The following is an 18958-nucleotide window of genomic DNA, read 5'->3' as shown; positions in this document are numbered from 1 at the left end:
GGTGAAAAGCTGAAAGCATTTCCTCTAAGATCAGGAATAAGACAAGCGTGTCCACTCTCACCACTTTTATTCAACATAGTTTTGGCAGTCCTAGCCATAGCAATTAGAGAAGAAAAAGAAATTAAGGGAATCCAAACTGGAAAAGAAGTAAACATGATATGACATGACACTATACACAAAAAATCCTAAGGATGATACCAGAAGACCATTAGAGTTCATCAATGAATTTGGTAAAGTTTCAGGTTACAAAATTAATACACAGAAATCTCTTGCATTCCTATACACTAACAAACAACTGAAGGTCAGAAAGAGAAATTAAGGAAACAATCTCATCAACCATTGCATCAAAAAGAATAAAATACCTAGGAGAAACCTACCTAAGGAGGTAAAAAACCTGTACTCAGAAAACTATAAGACACTGATGAAAGAAATTGAAGAGGACACAAACAGCTGCAAAAATATACCATGTACCTGGATTGGAAGAATCAATTACTGTCAAAATGACTATACTACCCAAGGTACTCTACAGACTCAATGCAATCCCTTTGAAATTCCCAATTTTCTGCAGTTCTAGAACAAAAAGTCTTAAAATTTGTTTGGAAACACAAAATAACCTGAATAGCAACAGCAATCTTGAGAAAGAAAAATGGAGCTAGTGGAATCAGGCTCCCTGACTTCAGACTACACTACAAAGCTACAGTAATCAAGACAGTATGGTACTGGCACAAAAACAGAAATATAGATCAACAGAACAGGATAGAAAGCCCAGAAATAAGCCCACACACCTATGTTCAATTAATCTACAATAAGGAGGCAAGAATATACAATAGAGAAAAGACAGCCTCTTCAGTAAGTGGTGCTGGGAAAACTGGACAGCTACATGTAAAAGACTAAAATTAGAACATTCTGTAACACTGTACACAAAAATAAACTCAAAATGGATTAAAGACCTAAATGTAAGACCAAATACCATAAAACTCTTCCAGGAAAACATAGAACACTCCTTGACATAAATTGCAGCAATATCTTTTAGGATCCACCTCCTAGAGTAATGAAAATGAAAACAAAATAAACAAATGGACCAAATTACACTTAAAAGCTTTTTCACAGCAAAGGAAACCATAACCAAAACGAAAAGACAACACACAGAATGGGAGAAAATATTTGCAAATGATGCGACTGACAAGGTCTTAATCTCCAAAATATACAAACAGCTCATACAACTCAACAACAACAAAACAATCCAAAAATGGGCAGAAGACCTAAATAGACATTTCTCCAAAGAAGACATACAGATGGCCAGGAGGCACATGAAAAGATGCTCAACATCACTAAGTATTAGAGAAATGCAAATCAAAACTACAATGAGTTATCACACCAGTCAGAATGGGCATCATCAGAAAGTCTACAAACAACAAATACTGGAGACAGTGTGGAGGAAAGGGAACCCTCCTACACTGTTGGTGAGAATGTGAATTGGTGCAGCCCTGTGAACAGTATGGAGGTTCCTTAAAAAGCTAAAAATAGAGCTATCATAAGATCCAGCAATCCCACTCCTAGGCATATATCTGGAGAAAACCATGGTTCGAAAGGATACGTGCACCCCAATGTTCATTTCAGCACTGTTTACGATAGCCAAGACATGGAAGCAACCTAAATATCCATCTACAGACGAATGGATAAAGATGATGTGGGGGCTTCCCTGGTGGTGCAGTGGTTGAGAGTCCGCCTGCCGATGCAGGGGATGCAGGTTCATGCTCCGGTCCGGGAAGGTCCCACATGCCGCGGAGCAGCTGGGCCCGTGAGCGACGGCCGCTGAGCCTGCGCGTCCGGAGCCTGTGCTCCGCAATGGGAGAGGCCACAACAGTGAGAGGCCCGCATACCACAAAAAAAAAAAAAAAAAAGATGATGTACATATATACATTGAAATATTATTCAGCCATAAGAAAGAATGAAATAATGCCATCTGAAGCAACATGGATGGACCTAGAGATTCTCATACTAAGTGAAGTAAGTCAAAGACAAATACCATAGATGTCACATACATGGAGTCTAAAAAAATGATACAAATCAATTTTTTTTTTTTTTGGCGTTACATGTCCCCTGCAATAGCAGGCGGACTCTCAACCACTGTGCCACCAGGGAAGGCCCCACACAAATGAATTTATGTACAAAACAGAAACAGACTCACAGACTTCAAAAACAAACTTATGGTTACCAAAGGGGTAAGGGGTGGGAGGGGATAAATTAAGGGTTTGGGATTAACATATTCATACTATTATGTATAAAACAGATAAACAACAAGGACCTACTGTATAGCACAGGGAACTCTACTCATTATTCTGTAATAACCTATGTGGGAAAAGAATCTGAAAAAGAATAGATATATGTGTATGTATAACTAAATCACTTTGCTGAACACCTGAAACTAACACAACATTGTAAATCAACTATATACTCCAACATGAAATAAAATGAAAATTTAAGCCAAAGAAAGAAAAAACACTAATATTCCCCTTGAAGATACAAGGGTGGTAACTTACTCTTTTTGTCAGTTGAGTGTCCATCATGAAGTTGTGCACGTGCTTTTCTGCTTTGGTAAGTTCCAGCTTCCTTGCGACCACAGCTACCACCAGGGCTGTGCAACCAGCACCCTGAAAACCAGGAGAGAAAAGAACCCCGAAGAGTTATTATTTTTGGTCTCAAGCACATTAAACAATGTTTTGTACTAAGTACATTACTACAGTTTTTAATCTTCAGATAGGTATCAGTGTCTTCCATCAATATGACAGAAACCGCATGGCCAATACGAACAAGTAACATGCCTTTAGCTTGATGGTAAAAAACTTAAAATAGGTGAACTAAGAACAAATGTGTTTGTATCGAACACATTTTAATCATAAGAAATAAATGGTAAAACAGCAACTTGCTGAACTTTCAGGGACTTAAAAACAGAGCAAATCAGTTATACATGGATATACAAATTAGTGAATTAGCATAAATGTACAGAGAGGAAATAATTATTCTCTAAAAATAATATTCTATTATCTTCTGTGAAGATAAGACCAGCAGGTCTTCAGGACAATCAACTGTGAAAAGCCAGGAATGGAAATTGATGCATTATGTGCACGACTTCAAACGTGTCCACATGCAAAACAGAAAGGATCACAGTGATCTGAACCTGGACAACAGACATACGTGAAGTGCTGAAGGTCAGGGATAACAGCCTTACTGTTCTAGAGGTTTACCAGCATGAAGAAAGGAATGGGCTACCTTTATTTTGAAAAGCTCAACAGTGGTCCTTTTTTGAATTATAGGCTATTGTGCTGATCTCTTAGGAAGAGTCGTGTGACACCGTATGGTGCCCCAGAGATTAAAGCCTTCCTGCTCCATGATCAAGGTGCATGCATTTTCTACAATGAATACATATTACTTATACAAACAAATTCCAAGTTGTGAGGTATGGGGTCTTCTTGGTTGAAAGACCAGTGACTACATGCAGGGTCAGGAGGCAAGGCTGGGGCACCTACAGGAGGGCCCAGGCGAGGAAGTCCAGATCTCCAGACAGAATCTCAACCTTGGAAGGACCACAGACAATCAAGATTGCCTAGCCGTCTCAGTAGGCAGACAACAATGAGCCACAGGGCACAGGCAGGACCCACAGAAGAGGGCCGCAAACAATGAGACTTTACAGTATGTGGGGATCTTTCAACAGACTGGAATCCTTTTAAGCTACTTTTAAATAGCATCCCTTTTATGTTAGCTAAGATGGTTAGGATGCTCACTGTATAGCCATCCAAGAGTCTCAAATTCACACAAGGTAACCTGGTTTTCCTCATTCCCAATAGGTCTAAAAATCATGAGTTATATCTAAGTTTGAGGGAATGGTTATTACTTATAGCATTTCCCTAATATATTATGAATATATTTTTATATCTATAATGTTTAAAGACAATATGATATTTAAACAAGCAAGTCAGAAACTTGTATACATAATTTGCTCCTAATTTTATTTTTTAAAAGGAATTCATATTTGTGAAGCAAAGAAATAAGCCCAGCTGTGAAAAGAGCATCTCTCTCAGTGGTTGGAATACCAGTAAGTTATTTAGTTCTTTGTGCTTTCCTGAAGAGTCCACATTTTCTACAATGAATACATATTACTTATACAAACAAATGCTTACACATTTCAAAAATGACAACAGTTTGTAGTTTAAGAAAACATCTAACCTAACCTTTACATATCTTTATTATCCTTAAAAAAACTCAATCTAGGAAAATGATCTTTCTTCATACTTACTTTTGTTTTATTAAATAATTAATTATAATCATCTCCATTTGAATTGATAAATGTAACTCAGCCATTCAGTTACTAACCAAAGAAGGAATTTTTGGTCTCACTGAATGAGTTGTTGCAACAAATCTGGCAGAAGGGACAAGACTGAGGAGAAAGGGAGAAAATAAATACACTTGCCCTGTCTTGCTACAACTGGATAATTACAATCATAGAAACATGGCCTTATTAGTAAGTTGATACTGTTTAAATATAATATTTCCAGAGGGTTTAAATATCCCCCTTCCACCTAGCTCTATGGAGAAATCAGTATCCTCAGAAATGAAGTGGTACTGATGATAGGATCAGAGAAAGAAGCCAGAAGGTATTAGACCTACCTGGTTTAACTGTCAGATTTTGGAGATGAGGCAATTAAGGCAGAGTAAGTGATTATTCCATTATGAACTCAGAGTAGCATTGGTATACTTCCCACCCTTTACCTCATCTCATAGTACTTTTCTGTATATGTAAGATCACATATATTCTTACTTGTGGTCACTTCCGTATTCATGACACAATATGAAGCACTGTATTTCAAAGCAAAACAAGTACTCTTAGAGTATGAATGTTTAAAAACTGAGGAATATGGTCACCAAAATAAGGCAAAACATTATTCTTATTCTATAACTGGTGCAACTTTTAAATCAGTGTTTTTTAAACTTAAATGTGACTAGAATCTTTTAAAGCTCTCCACGTGATTCCAACACAAAGTCACTGCTTTAAGTGAAGGATGATATGGAAAGAAAATGGCAAACTCCATTACTTACTTTCTAATTTAAACACGAGGTAAAGGTTCTTACCAGAGTCATTTCACTTATGAAGACATTCTGATAAACAAGGAGCATAAAGGAAGAGGACAGAGAGGACAAGGTCAGAAATGTATGGGCTGTGTGACAGCTATCTTGATATTTTGGGCTGTGTATAGACAATGAAAGCAAGTGATTTATATGGCTGGATACCAATGAAAGAAAAGAATGGCCTTTGGAAGCATCTACACCTGTTATGTTGACTTTCAGACACCTGCCGCAAAATCTAAATAAGTTGCAGTATACTGATGAGAGGCTAGCCTGAATTGGTGGAAGGAATCAGTGGCCACTCAGGCTAGCCTTCTGTACCTACCCACAGTGTGATGGCATTTGTTTGACAGGAACGGGATCACCTGTTGTATGTAGGCTCCCAGACATTCCTCGATCAGTGAGCCAAGGGAAAGTCAAGAGCTTTTCAATAAGCAGCAGATATAAAAATCTGAGGGGCTTCTACCACTGGAGAGATAGCTCTAAGTGGCAGTTGGCACTATAAGCTGAATATTGTTCTCCTCTGGCAGGAGGCCACTGCTGCAATTCTTCTGGAAAGAAATCAAAATCCCAACAGGAGTGGAAAATCACTGGTATCAAGAGCGTTTGGAAGTTGATTTTTTATTTGTGCTTATTCTTGAGTGATATTTTTTCCCACTGCCAGCCCATTTCTTGCTGAGTGTTCTCTAGCTCACCAAAGTCTTGTGTATTAAATGATTACCTCTGTTGTAAACTAGAGAAGCAAGTGAATCTGACAGTTAAGTAATTAGTGAAACCATTGCCTATATCCCTCACTCCATTATCCTAACTGTACCCTTTAAATTGTACCCCAAGAGCCACTTAGAAACCTCTTTTTCTTCAAAGTCCATTACTCCTTATATGTAAGTCTTATACCTCCCCAGGTTCTTAATAAATCATAAGAAGTTTTGATATGTATAGAATCGGGTTTCAAAAAAGTAACTTAAAAAAAAAAAAAACTTTTAGAGTTATGCAAAATGAAGCTGGCTTACCCCTGAAAGGTGCAAGGTAAGTTCCTGCCAACACATTAATTGTTACAGTAATTTAAGTAATGGCACGATGTTATTGTCCACTCAGTGTCTATTTCCTGCACTATTCTGTTCCATAAAATGAATAGAATGAAAGTAAATATGCTTTTACAACATTTTGTCCAAATCTTGTCATGATCACAATGGATATAGAAACAGTTGGGACTAACATATGTTATTCTCTGAAATTAAGATCCCTGCATGCCTTTAACAAGATGAGTCATAGTCCTTTCACCAAAGTCAGAAAATGTATCCTGGTTACTTTTCTCTCATTTCATTTATGTTATTAAGAAAAAGCTAAGCAAATCACTAACTTGCCACTTCAAGATGCTCAGACAACTAAAAACTAAATAAAAAACAAAACAAAACATGGTGTTTATGATGCCAATACATTACAGTCAAAGGTTTAGGTTTTCCTTGGCTAGTTTATCATCTTTCCTTCTAACAAATTAGATGTTGCAAGAGAGAGAGGAGGAGTGGGGGAGAGAGGCCTTGTCCTTAGAAAAGATAAGTAAGTGTTAATGTTCGTTGTGCCAGATCAAAGTGAACAGACAAATGACAATCAGAATGCATAAGCTATAGTTGAATCCCAACACCTGGAGAGTCTTAGATGCTGCCAAATTAAAATGTAGTGCCTGCATAGCAAACGAAACTGTGAAAAAAAAAAAGACAATCTACAGAATGGGAGAAAATATTTGTAAACAATGCGACCGACAAGGGCTTAATCTCCAAAATATACGAACAGCTCATACAACTCAATATCAAAAAACCAGGGACTTCCGTGGTGGCGTAGTGGTTAAGAATCCACCTGTCAATGCAGGGGACACAGGTTCAAGCCCTGGTCCGGGAAGATCCCACTGGCCACGAGCAAATAAGCCCATGCACCACAGCTACTGAGCCTGTGCTCTAGAGCCCACGAGCCACAACTACTGAGCCCATGTGCCTAGAGCCCATGCTCCGCAACAAGAGAAGTCACCACAATGAGAAGCCCGCGCACTGCAATAAAGAGTAGCCCCCATTTGCTGCAACTAGAGAAAGCCCACACACAGCAACAAAGACCCAATGCAGCCAAAAGAAAAAAAAAACGACTCAATCGAAAAATGGGCAGAACACCTAAATAGACATTTCTCCAAAGAAAACATACAGATGACCAAGAGTCACATGAAAAGATGCTCAACATCACTAATTATTAGAGAAATGCAAATTAAAACTACAATGAGGTATCACCTCACACCAGTCAGAATGGCCAAAAAGTCTACAAATGACAAGTGCTGGAGAGGGTGTGAAGAAAAAGGAACCCTCCTACACTGTTGGTGGGAATGTAAATTGGTACAACCACTACAGACAAGAGTATGCAGGTTCTTAAAAAAACTAGAGTTGCCATATGATCCAGCAATCCCATTCCTGGGCATATATCCAGACAGAACTACATTCAAAAAGATACATGCACCCATATATTCACAGCAGCACTATTTGCAATAGCCAAGACATGGGAACAGCCTAAATGTCCATTGACAGAGGAATGGATAAAGAAGATGTGGTAGATATACACAATTGAATATTACTCAGCCATAAAAAAGAATGAAATAATGCCATTTGCAGCAACATGGATGCAACTAGAGATTATCATACTAAGTGAAGTCTGACAGAGAAAGAGAAATACTATATGATATCACTTATATGTAGAATCTAAAATATGGCACAAATGAACCTATCTACAAAACAGAAACAGACTCACAGACATAGACATCAGACTTGTGGTTGCCAAGGGGGAGGTGGGGAGGGAGAGGGATGGACTGGGAGTTTGAGTTTAGTAGATATAAACTGTTACATTTAGAATGGATAAACAACCAGGTCCCTACTGTATAGTACAGGGAACTATATTCAATAACCTGTGTTAAACCATAATGAAAAAGAATATGAAAAAGAATGTATATACGTGTATAACTGAGTGACTTTTGTACAGCAGAAATTAGCACAACGTTGTAAATCAACTCTACTTCAATAAAAAAAATAAATTAAGATGTAGTGCCCTTCTCTGTTGTATTCTTCTCTAATATAGCACATACATTGAAAGCCATGTCGGTCCCTAGAATTTAAAAGAAGTTCAAGCAGCTCGTTTTCCCCAAGATCATTTATCACACAGTGTTTGAAAAATTCAGAGAAGTGACATATTTTTACTTTAGATCACTGGTGATGCTGATCCTACTAACACTTTTAAGAATGATTTTGAAATACCACTTTGGGATCAAGCTTTAATAACTTAATACACAAGGCTATGGAGAGGAAAATTCCTTTAATAGCACACTGGGGAAAGGTTTTGACTCTTTTCTTATTTAAAAAGGCATCTGCCAAAGATTCAACATAATAATAATAAAATTTATAATTTGGGGGGAAATTCCAGAATACTCACCATCACAGAGAAGCATTCTGCCAAAAATTGCTAAAGTTCCAATTATTCCAGTGTTAAATTAATTATCATCCTGGGTCTTACAATAGCTCCTAAAAGGCCAAACTTTAGTTTGATAGCTGATTGATTGCCTATCACTAATGAAAATTTCTTAACATATTTTGAAAAAATCATGCTTTCTACTGAAAATGCACCTAAGTTAAAGATTAACTTGCATTTTAAAATATTAACTTGTTCTTCAAAGGGAAGGTAAAATGAGTACTTGAAAACATTACCCATGTTTTTGTCCCTGGGGTTGACTGATTCAATATCCTAGAAAAATAAATACCTTTTTTAGTGCACTTGCCTGACAATTATTCTTTCATAAAGATACATAGAACAAGCATTTCTGGCAAGTAAGAAGGATTCTATAAAACATTCAGCTTCAGTATAATATCCCATTGGAGTTTTACAAGATCTCTTTAGGTTATGAAAATAAACAACATTCAAGATAACTTTGAAGATACATTCCCTCTGGGTATCTTCAAATACAGTTGGCCCTTGAACAAGAAGGGGGTTAGGGATGCCCACCCTCCTTGTTGTTGAAAATCCGAGTATAACTTATAGTGGGCCCTCCATAGCTGTGAATTCAATCAACCATGGATTGTGTAGTACTACAGAATTTACTACTGAAAAATATCTGCAATAAGTGGATCCAGGCAGTTCAAACTGGTGTTGTTCAAGGGTCAACTGTATTGTTGATAGGAGGGCAGAGGTCAGTTAAAATGTTCTCATCCTAAGGAAGAGGGGAGAAGGTGTGTGTGGGTTTTTGAGTTCAGTGATAAAACCTGGGTTTAGGAACCCCAACTCTCCTTCAGAGTCATTTGCTTGGTTAGCTCCTTCTTGTGTGCTTTGGTGGCTGGAAAGAGGAAGTGGTACATAAGACGGGTCATTAACAATGAGTCATCCTCAGGTTTAAATCTCCTTATTAGCAATGGTGCCAATGTGAGTGCACGCATTTCAGAGACAGGAAGGGCAGCTCTGCCAATTCAAAGTGCTGATAGTTTAGAAAATGTAGGTGGAATTGTAGAGACAATATGAGTCGAATACTAGAAGGTCACAACAACTTTCAGCTATACTTGCCTGTACCTGGAAAAAAGCAGCTGTCTTATTTCTTAAGAAATTTTCTTGGGGAGAAGTGAAGGTCTGCTTAGGGCAATGGTGGGGAATTTAGCTTTAGGACTGAAAAGGCCCATCATCCCCTCCAGCTGCTCTGCACAAAACAGAAATTATGGTAAGAATTTAAAGATACGCTCTCTTCAATGAGGCTTTATTTGATGAGATTCAATGAACATGCCAGAAAGTACCAGAAAACAAAAAGTAAGGTAAAAGCCTCTTCAAGGTTATTATTTGATATTAAACACCTCATATCAAATTGTACAAGACATATAAAAGATCCTGGGATATTTTTTTTCCTTATTCACACATGCAACACCAAGGAATGGCTCTAGTCTAGTTTTTCAGGGCTCCTACTTCTACTGGCAGGGTAAAAGTAATCCTTAAATGCAAAGACAGGAAGTAGCAGGAATATAATCATACTTTAGGTTTAGCCTTCTTTAATACCAGTCATTCTCTTACTATAAGCTCTGGCTAATTTATGGCTCTCTTTTGGAATATCTTCTGATTGAATTAACATGGTAGTGTTACTATCCTTCAGGGTGAAAACTACTGAACTCTGACAATTGACTGAGATGCCATGTGACCTTAAATCAAGACTCTTTGATACCTGGTAAATTTGATGATGACAATTATGAAGTGTTCTTATCCTAATGTGGTGTAAAAAAGTGATTACTGTTTTATTTTTGCTCCCTGAATAAAACTTAAAAAATTAACTGGTGTGATTTTTAAATTATTACAAAGTGGAAAACCTTTATGCATTGCTTTTGTTTATACAGAATTACTGATGGGATGGAAGAAGCTTAAATTGGTCATATCTGAAGTCACCTCACTTTTGTTGAGAAATACATAGTGGACTTGTTGAAATCTAGGGCTTACAGGTCACTATCAGTAGAGGACCACTTATCAGATAATAACCAGTATCCCTAGGACTGTGCAGATATTACTCCATATTTAAAAATAATTTATGCCAAAAAATTCAGTCATCCATACTCTAAATAGTTAAAGGGCCAACAGGAGATGTCATAATTTTACAAAAGTAGAGAAGCAAAAATTAAAAATGAATGACTTTCATTTTAATATAAGACTAGAGATACTCTTACCAATGAGGCTGTATTCTACTCTTGAAACAAACATATATACCCATAGGTAAGGAAAAATGATAGCATTCAGCTTGTGTTGTATCTTTTTTTTTTTTTTTTTGCAGTACGTGGGCCTCTCACTGTTGTGGCCTCTCCCGTTGTGGAGCACTGGTTCCGGCTGTGCAGGCTCAGCGGCCATGGCTCACGGGCCCAGCCGCTCCGTGGCATGTGGGATCTTCCCGGACTGGGGAACGAACCCGTGTCCCCTGCATCGGCAGGCGGGCTCTCAACCGCTGTGCCACCAGGGAAGCCCTTGTGTTGTATCTTTATGTACAGATATAAAATGGTAGATAGGGTAACTTTTTAAATGCTAAGCAAATCAACTACTTTATTATAAAGTTGGAGATACTGAGAAACTAGCTGGTACTGACAAAAAGCTAAGACACCATGATGTAACACTGTTATTTGCCTGCCTTCAACCAAAAGGATAAAGCCATTTAAACTTCATCCCAGAGTTTATCATGACATCCAAAACAATAAATCCTCAGCACCTCCTCAAAAAGTGGAAGGACAGGGGATCAGAATCAAGATGGCGGAGTAGTAGGACATGGAACTCACCTCTTCTCACAAATACATCAAGAATACATGTACAAATGGAACATTTCTCACAGAACACCTATTGAACACTAGAAGAACACCTCAAACATCTGAAAGGACAAGAAAGATCTCCAAGTAATGGGGTAGGACGAAAGGGGCTGTGCAATTTAGGAAGCAGAGCTGAAGTCTTTGCCCACGGCTGTGCAAACTGCAGATTCACACCTCCGCAGCTGGCTTTGTAAACGCAGTGCCTGTGGAACATCTGAACGGACAACTGGTGCTCCCACGGCTGGGACGGGTCTGGCCTTAGCAGCTGTGGGCTTTGTGGGCACGTACACGTGGGGTCTGGGCTGGGCCAGGGTCTGAGATGCCTCCATAGCTCCCACAGTGGGTCCAGGTGTGTGACAACTGCAGTCCTGGGACCTGACTTCAGCGGACCTGTGCTGGTGGCTTTGTGAAAAACAAAGACTGAGAAGCACCAGGGCTGATAGTCAGCATACCCATGGTTACAGAGGGGCCAAGGGCAGTGCTAACAACAGTGTGCTTTGTGAGCCTGCTCAATGGATGAAAGTGACATAGCAGAGTACACTCACGGGTGAACAGACCCAGTGGAGGAATACTCAGTGGTTTCTCTCCCCGTGGGAGCAGTCCAATCCTGTCTACCTCACCCTGCATATCAGAAATGCAGCTCAGAAATGGAGCTGGGGTCTTCTACTCCAACAACTAGGGAGCAGATTCTGCCCTGGACAGGTCAGTGACAGCCACAGAGCAAAGAGGAGGCCCTGCTCAATATCCAGTGCAGGCTCTGGTCACCACAACGTCAGTCACACCTCCTATCAAGGGGATAACAGCCAGAATACACTGAGGAAAGAGGTGGCAGTCATCCATACTAAAAACAGCCTTCACACCGAAAAATATTAATGAGTTGATATGCAGGCTACACAGGGACGTCAGGGACGTTCCCACATAAAAATAGTCCTCCAAGACCACAGTAGATAATTGTTCTTCCGAAACTCATAGAGCAACAGAAATATAAGTAAAATGAAAGCAGAGAAACCACTTCCAATTAAAAGGTCAAGATAATTCCCCTGAAAGAACAAACAATGAAACAGCTCTCTTCAGTCTAACAGTCATCGAGTTCAAAAAGGAGATAATGAAAAATCTGAAGGAATTAAGAAAGGCTATTGACAGAAATGCAGATTACTGTAAAAAGGAACTAGAAACTATAAGGAGGAGCCAAGAAAAATTAGAGAATTCATTTGAAGAAACAAAAGCTGAACTAAAGGCTATTAATAGCAGAATGCATAATGCAGAAGAACAAATTAGTGATCTAGAAGATAGAATAATGGAAATCACCCAATCAGGACAGCAGACAGAAACCCAAATGAAAACAGAAAGAAAGCAGTATAGGAGACCTATGGGATAACATAAAGCATGCCAATCTATACATAATAGAGATCCCAAAAAGAGAATAGAGAATTGAAAATGTATTTGAAGAAATTATGGCTGAAAACTTCCCAAAACTAAAGAAGGAAACAGATATCCAGATACAGGAAGCACAGAGGGTCCTGAACAAGATAAACCCAAATAGACCTGCACCAAGACATATTATAATAAGAATAGCAAAAGTTAAAGAGGATTCTAAAGGCAGCAAGAAAAAAAACAAAGAATTAATTGCAAGGCAACCCCCCATAAGGCTATTAGTGGATTTCTCTACAGAAATGATGCAGGCCAGAAGGGAGTAACAAGATATATTCAAAGTCCTAAAAGGGAAAAATCTGCAACTTAGGATACTCTACCCAGCAAGATTATCATTTAGAATAGATGGAGAAATAAATAATTTTTTAGACAAGTAAAAACTAAAAGAATACAGCAATCCTAAACCTACCCTAAAGAAAATATGGAAAGGTCTTCTCTAAATAGAAAAGTAGCAAGAATCTGTAGAAAAGAGAAAATCATAATTGGAAAGTAAATCACTTAAATAAGACAGTACACAGATTAAAAAAAATCAAAAAAATTCTGTGAAAGCAATAACCACAATGAACAGAAAAAGGATGAAAATGAAGATCCAAAATAGGACATCAAAATCATAAAATGTGAGGGAAAAGAATAAGAAAATGTAGATTTTTTTTTTCTAAAATGTGTTTGAGCCTATATGACTACCAGTATAAAGCAAGTAGATATAGAAAGGGGTTATCATACTTAACAAACACAGCACAAATCAAAAATATACAATAGAGTCACAAAAACCAAAAAGAAGAGAACATAAGCATAATACAAAAGAAAATAATTAAACTACAAAAGGAAAAACAAAAAGAAAAAGACAAAGAAGAAATATAAAATCAATGGAAAAACAAGGTTAAAATGGCAGTAAATACATATCTATCAATAATTACCTTAAATGTCACTGGACTAAATGCTCCAATCAAAAGACACAGAGTGGTAGACTGGATAAAAAAACAAGATCCTACAATATTCTGCCTACAAGAGACACACTTTAGGGCAAAGCACAGATAAATTAAAAGTGAGGGGATGGAAAAAGATATTTCATGCAAATGGAAAGGACAAGAAAGTGGGGGGGCACAATGCTTATATCAGACAAAATAGACTTTAAAACAAAGGCTATAAAGAAAGATAAAGAAAGACACTCTATAATGATAAAAGGATCAATACAAGGAGAGAATATTACACTTGTCAATATATATGCACCCAATATATGTACACCCGAATACATAAAACAAATACTAACAGACATAAAGGGAGAAATTGACAGGAATACAATAATATTAGGAGACTTTAACACCCCACTCACATCAAAAGATAGATCTTCAAGAGAGAAACTCAATAAGGCAACAGAGATCTTAAATGATACAACATAACAGTTAGACTTAATTAGAACATTACATCCAGAAAAAGAAGAATACACATTCTTTACAAGTGTACATGGAACATTCTCTAGGATTGACCACATGCTTGGGCACAAAACAAGCCTCAGCAAATTGAAGAGTATAGAAATGATTTCAAGCATCTTTTCTGACCATAATGGCATGAAACTAGAAATCAACCACAGAAAAGAAATGAGAAAAAAAAACAATTACATGGAGACTAAACAACATGCTACTATAAAACCAATGGGTCAATGCTGAAATCAAAGAAGAAATTAAAAAATACCTTGAGGCAAATGACAATGAAAACACAACCATACAAAATCCATGGCATTCAGCAAAGGCAATTCTTAGAGGGAAGTTCATAGTAATACAGGCCTTCCTTAAGAAACAAGAAAAATCTCAAACAATCTAACCCATCTAAAAGAATTATAAAATGAACAATAAACAAAACCTAAAGTCAGCAGAAGGAAGGAGATAATAAAGATCAGCGAGGAAGTAAATAAAATAGATTAAAAAACAATAGAAGAAATTAATAAAACCAAGAGCTCGTTCTTTGAAAGGGTAGGAAAATTTACAAACCTCTGGCTAGGCTCACCATGAAGAAAGAGAGATGACCCAAATAAATAAATAAAATAAGAAATCAAAGAGGAGAAATCACAACAGATACAGTAGAAATACAAAAAAACATGAGAATACTATGAACAATTATATGCCAACAAATTTGACAACTTCATAAAAATGAACAACTTTCTAGAAACATACAGCCCACCAAAACTGAATCAAGAAGAAATAGATAACTTGAACAGACCAATCACTAGAAATGAAATCGAATCAGTAATAAAAAACTCACTACAAACAAAAGTTCAGGACCAGATGGCTTCACTGGGAAATTCTACTAAACATACAAAGAAAAACTTATACTGATTCCTCTCAAACTCTTCCAAAAGATTGAAGATGAAGGAATACTCCCAAAGACATTCTATGAAGCCACGATCACCCTGACGCCAAAACCAGACAAAAACACTAACAACAAAAAAAATTACAGGCCAATATCTTTGATGAATATAGATGTGACAATTCTGAACAAAATATTAGCAAAGTGAATCCAATGGCACATAAGAAATGTCATACACCACGACCAAGTGGGATTCATCCCAGGTTCACAAGGATGGTTCAACACACACAAATCAATCAATGTGATACTCCACATCAACAAAAGAAAAGACAAAAACCACATGATCATCTCAACAAATGCAGAAAAAACATTTGATAAAATTCAGCATCTATTCATGATAAAAACCCTTATGAAAGTGGGTATAGAGGGAACATATGTCGACATAAAAGCTATTTATGACAAACCCACAGCCAGTATAATACACAATGGTGAAAAGCTGAAAGCCTTCCTCCTAAAATCTGGAACAAGACAAGGATGCCCACTGTCACCACTTCTCTTCAACACTGTAGTGGAAGTCCTAGCCACAGCAATCAGACAAGAAAAAGAAATAAAAGTTATTCAGTTTCGTAGGAAGAGGTAAAACTGTCATTATGCAGATAACATGATAATATATATAGAAAACCCTAAAGACTCCACACAAAAACTACTAAAACTGATAAACTAATTCAGCAAGGTAGCAGGATACAAGATTAACATACAGAAATTGGTTGCATTTCTTTACACTAATAATGAAGTATAAGAAAGGGAATGCAAACTAGCAATCCCTTTTAAAATTGCACTAAAAAAAATACTTAGGAATAAATCTCACCAAGGACATGAAAGACTTATATGCTGAGAACTACAGAGCATTAATACAGGAAATTAAAGATGATTCAAAGAAATGGAAAGCTATCCCATGCTCTTGGATTGAAAGAATTAATACTATTAAAATGAGCATACTACCCAAAGCAATCTACAGATTCAATGTGATCCCTATTAAATTACCCATGACATTTTTCAGAGAAATAGAGCAAATAATTCTAAAATTTATACGGAACCATAAAAGACCCAGAATTGCCAAAGCAATCCCGAGGAAAAAGAACAAAGCTGGAGGCATAAACCTCCCAGACTTAAGATGATACTACAAGGCTACAGTAATCAAAACAGCAAGGTATTGGCACAAAAACAGACACACAGATAAATGGAACATAATAGAGAACCCAGAAATAAACCTGCACACCTATAAATGATTAATCTTCAACAAAGGAGGCAAGAATATACAATGGAGAAAAGATAGTCTCTTCAGCAAGTGGTGTTGTGAAAGTTGGACAGCCCCATGTAAATCAATGAAGTTAGGACCCACGCTCACACCGTACACAAAAATAAACTCAAAATGGCTCAAAGACCTAAACTATAAGACAGGACACCATAAAACTCCTAGAAGAGAACATAGGCAAAACATTCTCTGACATAAATTGTACCAATGTTTTCTTGGGTCAGCCTTGCAAGGCAAAAGACATAAAAACAAAAATAAGCAAATGGACCTAATCAAACTTAAAAGCCATTGCACAGCAAAGGAAACTATAAACAAAATGAAATAACCTATGGAATGGGAGAAAATATTTGAAAATGATGTGACCAACAAGGGCTTAATCTCCAAAAAAACCAAACAACCCAATCAAAAAATGGGCAGAAGACCTAAATAGACATTTCTCCAAAGAAGACATACAGATGGCCAAGACATACAGATGGCACATGAAAAAGATGCTCAACATCACTAATTATTAGAGAAATGCAAATCAAAGCTACAATGAGGTACCACCTCACACCAGTCAGAATGGCCATTATTAAAAAGTCTACAAATAACAAATGCTGCAGAGGGTTTGGAGAAAAGGGAACCCTCCTACACTGTTGGTGGGAATGTAAGTTGGTGCAGCCACTATGGAAAACAGTATGGAAGTTCCTCAGAAAACTAAAAGTAGAGTTGCCATATGATCCAGCAATCCCACTCCTGGGCATATATCCAGACAAAACTATAATTCAAAAAGATACAAGTACCCCTAGGTTCGTAGCAGCACTATTTACAATAGCCAAGACATGGAAACAACCTAAATGTCCATCAACAGATGAATGGATAAAGAAGATGTGGTATATATATATACCACATATAGATGTGGTATATATATATATATATATATATATATATATATATATATATATACACACACACACACACACACAAAATGGAATACTACTAAGCCATAAAGAAGAATAAAATAATGCCATTTGCAGCAACATGGATGGACCTAGAGATTATCATACTAAGCAAAGTGAGTCAGAAAGAAAAAGACAAGTACCATATGATATCACATGTGGAATCTAAGATACCACACAAATCAACATATCTATAAAACAAAAACCGACTCACAGACATAGAGAACGAACTTTTGGTTGCCAAGGTGGGTGGGATAGGGGAGGGAAGAATTGGGAGTTTGGGATTAGTAGAGGCAAACTATTATATATACGATTGGTAAACAACAAGATTCTACTGTATAACATAGGGAACTATACTATATTCAATATCCTGTGACAAACCATAAAGGAAAAAGAATATGAAAAAGAATATATATTATGTATAACTGAGTCACTGTGCTGTACAGAAGAAATACAACGTTGTAAAAAAACTATATTTCAATAACATTTTTTAAAAAAGAGGAAGGATAGAAGAATAAGGAAAAAGTAAGTAATTGCAACCATAATAGTTTTGTCTTGAAGGGTAATGAGGGACCTTGTCTATTAGGCAATCCTATGATCTTAGGTTTTTAAAATAATACCCAGGGGAAAGGAAGAGATCTTTGTCTCTTAAGCTCTAATATTAGTTAGGTCTTGGTAAAACAAAAATTTCTACTTGACTTGTTTGATCTATCACAATGGAATTCTTGTTCAGGCATTTCAGTATATGAAGTCCACTTGTTTTAGTATTTTCATAATCATCTATGTATAGCATTGTAAACACAACCTAAAACTCATTTAAAAAGCTTTGCATGATTGTCTTGGATTTACAATTTACATTTCAGGCAAGGAGAAGTTATTTTTTGATAAGACCATTTGTTTCTCTCTTAGAAATATTCTGGAAAACTCTCTCTCCTCATGGTTTAACAATATTTCTGCCAAGACCATGGCTGAAATGTCCTAAATCTTAATGTCCTTGGCTCCCAAAAATATAACTCATGACATAAATTAAGTTATTTAAAAATTTTAAATTACATTTTAATTTTGAGTTTTTACCAATGAAATGTGAACATCTAAGATGATCCTATGAAATAATTCATTAGCTTTATGAAGAAATAATGCAGTGTTAATTTCTTTATGTCTACATTTTTGAAATAGGAAAGCTTTGTAGGTATTAGCATTCAGATCAACTGTATTTTACTTCAAAGTGCAAAAAAAACCACATTAAGGTATAAATTCTATCAAAATTTCCTAAACACAAGAACAAGAAAATTGAAATATAAAAGAACACAAAGAATCATAGTACTTCAGAGACAATACACAAGATGATTCAGGGATGACCCTGTGCTCTCCCAGGAGTATTGTGAATTGCGTTTCTTTTTCACAATTTATTAAAGGCCAGAGAGACGACTCATGAGAAATGTGACAATATGTATTTTACCTAAACATGCATTGCAAAAGTCCCGGGGAGAATAGGCTGGAAAAAGAAA

The 18958-nt window shown here is 36.9% G+C and overlaps 1 protein-coding gene across 1 annotated transcript in view; it reads right to left on the bottom strand.

Moving 5' to 3' along the window:
- KCNN2 (potassium calcium-activated channel subfamily N member 2) overlaps positions 1-18958 on the bottom strand; it is a 180206-nt gene that overhangs the window by 23722 nt on the left and 137526 nt on the right. Inside the window, exon 6 of the mRNA XM_065873410.1 lies at positions 2544-2654. Within this exon, the coding sequence (XP_065729482.1) occupies positions 2544-2654 (111 nt within the window). The remainder of the gene's footprint in view (positions 1-2543; positions 2655-18958) is intronic.

The sequence above is a fragment of the Phocoena phocoena genome, chromosome 3, assembly GCF_963924675.1.
Source record: "Phocoena phocoena chromosome 3, mPhoPho1.1, whole genome shotgun sequence".
Taxonomy (NCBI): Eukaryota; Metazoa; Chordata; class Mammalia; order Artiodactyla; family Phocoenidae; genus Phocoena; species Phocoena phocoena.
Note: the sequence above shows the minus strand (reverse complement) of the source record. Positions and strands in the feature narration are given on the sequence as shown.